Here is a 3,954-nt window from a genome sequence, read left to right on the forward strand (position 1 = left end):
ATAGTTCAGAATTACTCTGTGTTTAGCCATCCATAGCAGTCATTACACGGAAGTGTGATCCGAAGATAGTTGCATACAGTAGGGGCTTTTCTTCCCAAGCTCCTATTTGTCTTTAAATTGTTGGGATCTTTCTTGTTCCCACACTTACCCCACTGACTTTATTTGACCTGGAGTCTCTCCTTAGACCCTCTCCTCATTCTAGGAAGTTAACACAGAGCCTAAGAAATGCCTTTATTTTTTTTAAGCCAAAGTCATTAGAAGACAGAAACAAAAGAAAGATAACCCTAGTTCTACCATCCACACTGCCCCACCCATTGTGTCTTTCCCTAACTCTCGTTTTCTTGGATGTGGGAAGAAGAGGCACGAGGCCACCCCTCTCTTTGGGGTCAGAGCTATCCACTCGATAATTGACGGTTCTGCTTATGGAACTTGACAACCCTGCAGCCTCCCTGGGGTGTGACTAGGGGAGCAAGCTGGACCAGTGGACCTTGGAGTCATCTGAACCTTAATGTGATGGGACAGGAAAGGGAGGGAGGGGAAACTGGAGGAGACCAAAGAGAATGGTGGGGCTCGAGTGGTCTGGGAGTGCAGGCCCTCACCGGAGAGACCTTGGGTGTGTGGTGAGCCTTCAGCATTTTCCTGTGGAGCCCCTGCTCTCTCGGCTACTTAGCCTCTTCTTGGAGCTAGATGCTCAAGTGTTACATGCAGAAAATATCTCCTCTCATTCTCAGCATATCCACATATTTTATTTACAAAGGCCCTTTGTTCCACCAGGTGTTCTCCAAGTTGGATAAAAAAAATGGAGTGTAAATTTGCAGAGTTCAGTAAATCTTTATTCCATTCTCCAGGGCCTAGCACTGTACCTTGCACACAGTAGGTGTTCAGTAAATGCTTGTTGAGTTTCCTTCCAGCTTCCCTCATGGTCCTGCTCTTCTGAGGAGCTGCTCAGTCTGCTGCAGCCAGAAACCAATCCTGAAGGGCAGAAGGAAATATAGGGGGTAAATGTGCATGGTAGTGGAGGGCTCGGCCCTGGTATGATGCTGAGGCCGATCCTGCCAGCCTGTGTCCCCAGAGTGTTGATGGCCTCTGTCTGACTTCTTTGTGCCAGGTATCTTATTGGAGAAGAAGGCTACTGTCTGACCTCCCTGCAGAGTGCCCTGAGCTACGTGGAGCTGCTGCCACGGGGGGCTTTGGTGAAATAGCGGGAGAGAAGGAGATGCTACCCTGGTCTTGCTGGTCCATGGCAGAGGCTGGAGCAGCCATCCCTGGGAGATCCCTGAAGAGAAGAACCTGCAGCTGCTGTCCCTTCCCTTCCCCTGCTCTTCTTCCCAGAAAGAGCAGAGCTGGGGGGCCTCTGCTTCAAAGTCTGCATTTGCCCATGGCAGGGCTTGGGCAGGCCTCCTTCCTCACCACCTGGATCATTCTGGTGGCCTGAACGCAGACAGTCGGAGAGAGCTCTCCCAGCTTTATTCATCATCGTAACTTCTACCCTCCCTGCACCAGAGGCAGTGGAACGTTCTAGAAAATGGGCATAAAACTTGAAAAATGTGGCTTCTGCCCTTCACCTCCACCTTGATGTCTGTTCTCCAAGGGACTCATGAGAAGCTCCTCTCCAGCACTCTGGAGAAAACCTGCTCCCCACAGGCAGCCATCCCCAATCCAGCGTGCCCTGGAGTTCTGGGCGTCTTCTTTCCCTCCCAAGATCAGGGATGGGGAAGGGACTTGCAGCAAAACTGGGATATTCCCAAAACTGCCAAGATGAGCCCCTAGCTGCTTACACTTGCTTCTACGAATGCAGCTATAGGCATTAAGTGAGACTACAAAGTCCTTCCTGTCAAGCCCTGGGCTGTCCCAGTGGTTGGTTTACTTGGTCATTGCTATGTATGCTCCCCTCTGTCCAGGCTGCTTCTCTAGGTTGGTCACCCCCACCCCCCACTGTCTGGCTTGTCCTGTCATAGTGACTCTATTCCTAATTCCCAACTTAGAGGCCAGAGCTCTTGAGGTTGGCATGATGAGCTCCATGCCCTGTCCCCTCCTGAGTGGGGCAGTGGGACATTCCATCTGTCCCCATGCCTGTTCCTCCTTGATCCCTAGGTCACAGTGGCTTCCTCAGAGCCTAATAGGGAGGGGTAGAGCCAAGGAGGACCAGTGATGAAGGGGGCATAGCTCCTGAGGCAGACATGAGGAAGGATCCATCTAAGAAAACTGAACCATCTGCCCACCCCATGCTGCACTTGACTGTGAGGGACTCTGGGCCCCATGGACCCTCCCTGCAGGAGCCAGCCTTGCCTGCAGATGGGTGCCAGACTGTGCCCTGTAACCTGTGTACATCTCACCAACAGCTATAGGCTGATTAGTCTGCCAAGTTTTTAGGAAGTTGTGGCCCTCCAGACTCAGGCTCTGACGTGGCTTTTCCAACCCCTGCCTGAGGAGGAGAATCCCAGGCTGTGGACTGGGAAGCCCCAGGCTAAGCTGCTCTAGGGTGTGCACTCAGAAAAAGAGCAGGGTCCAGATTCAGAATGTCATGCCTCTGTAGTGGGTGAGCGTGGCATGGGCTCCTTCTGGCCTGGCCATCATGAAGATACCGAGATCCAACAGTCACTCTCCCTTATATTTGTCTTGTTCTGTCCCTCCTCCACAGAGCCAGAATGCGAAGGGAAAAGAAGTCTGGTCCTAGAATTGGAGCACCCCTGCTGTGGGGAGGTGGGGCCAGGCCTGTGAACCTGATTCTGGTGATTAGGTTTAGGGAGCTGCACCCGACAGAATTACTGCTCGAGTTTGACACTCCCTGAGACCTGCTGTCTAATCCCTGCCAAGGGGTTGGGATCCTCCATTGGAGATGGGGCATCTTGCTCAGATTTCTCCTAAGAAACCAAGGAGCAGAGGAGAAGGGATTAGAAATCTGGCTTGGGATATAGGATTCTTAGGTTTGGTTTTTCCTCCCTTTGTGAGTAGTTATACTACCACTGTATGTTCTTTATGGGGCCAGGCTGGTGTAGAGATCCTCTTAGAAGAAGCCCAGAATTTCTAAGCTATTTTGAGATAGAAACAGTTGTACTATATTTATTTATTTATTTGTTTGTTCAGCATGCCTTGCTGTACACTAGAATTTATCTGATCTGGTCCCTAGATGTACATCTGGGAGAGTTCTGGGAGCAGTTGCTCTCTCTGTGTATTAGGGATGCTGAAGCTTATCTTTGCCCTTGTGGCTTGGTTGCCCTCCCACCTCCCCACTCCTCTTCCAGTTTGTCCTGTGTAGTGCAGGTGGTCCTTTCCACCCACAAGTGAACAAGGAGCTCTCCAGAACCTCGGGTTCTCACATGAGTGACAGAACTCCTGCCCACACTAATAGCTTGGTCCTGGCCAGTGGTAGTGGCCGGTGTGGCTCTCCCGATGGTTTCCCCTCCCCTCCCCAGGCTTTTCACTCCAAATTAGGAGTTGCCCCCTTGACTTTCCTTGTGTTCTCTCCTAGTTCAATGTGAATCCTTTGATGTCCTATGGGCAAAAGTTAATCAAGTCCTCTCCCTCCCACTTATGTTTGTAAAGGGCCCTGAAGGCCCTGGATGGTATGGGAGTGTCTGCCAGACTCCACCTTGACTTGGCCCTGCTGCATCTGGACTGTGATAATGTGTCAGGAAGACAGGCCCAAAGGCTGCGGAAATAAACAGTTCACTACTGGCCTTGTTTCTGCCTGGTCGTTACTCTTCTGACATTACCTACACAGCTTGGTTTAAGCCTTGGGTGTCATATGTTTGCATTTCTCTCAAAAGGCAAAGCTTCTTGAGGGCAGGAAATATGTCTTTTGCCTCTTTGGTAACACTATCACCAGCCCCCCTTCCTTTGCATGCAGAACCCTCCCCATGGGCTGTGGTAATAGGCCACAGGCCCCTAGTAGTGGGGCTATAGAAAAGGAAGGGTCAAAAGGATGCTTAATGTTGCACCTGTTCTCACAAA

At 51.0% G+C, this 3,954-nt stretch overlaps 1 protein-coding gene across 1 annotated transcript in view; it reads left to right on the forward strand.

The window, feature by feature from the left end:
* Nucleotides 1–3,678, forward strand: part of VPS9D1 (VPS9 domain containing 1) — a 19,584-nt gene extending 15,906 nt beyond the window's left edge. The window contains exon 15 of the mRNA XM_069085516.1: nucleotides 1,109–3,678. Coding sequence (XP_068941617.1) covers nucleotides 1,109–1,202 — 94 coding nt within the window. The 3' untranslated portion in view covers nucleotides 1,203–3,678. The remainder of the gene's footprint in view (nucleotides 1–1,108) is intronic.
* Nucleotides 3,679–3,954: the final 276 nt, after the last annotated feature.

Source organism: Petaurus breviceps, unplaced genomic scaffold (genome assembly GCF_028583685.1).
Source record: "Petaurus breviceps papuanus isolate PSGF00001 unplaced genomic scaffold, PetGlider_PUasm1.0 176, whole genome shotgun sequence".
NCBI classification, from domain to species: domain Eukaryota; kingdom Metazoa; phylum Chordata; class Mammalia; order Diprotodontia; family Petauridae; genus Petaurus; species Petaurus breviceps.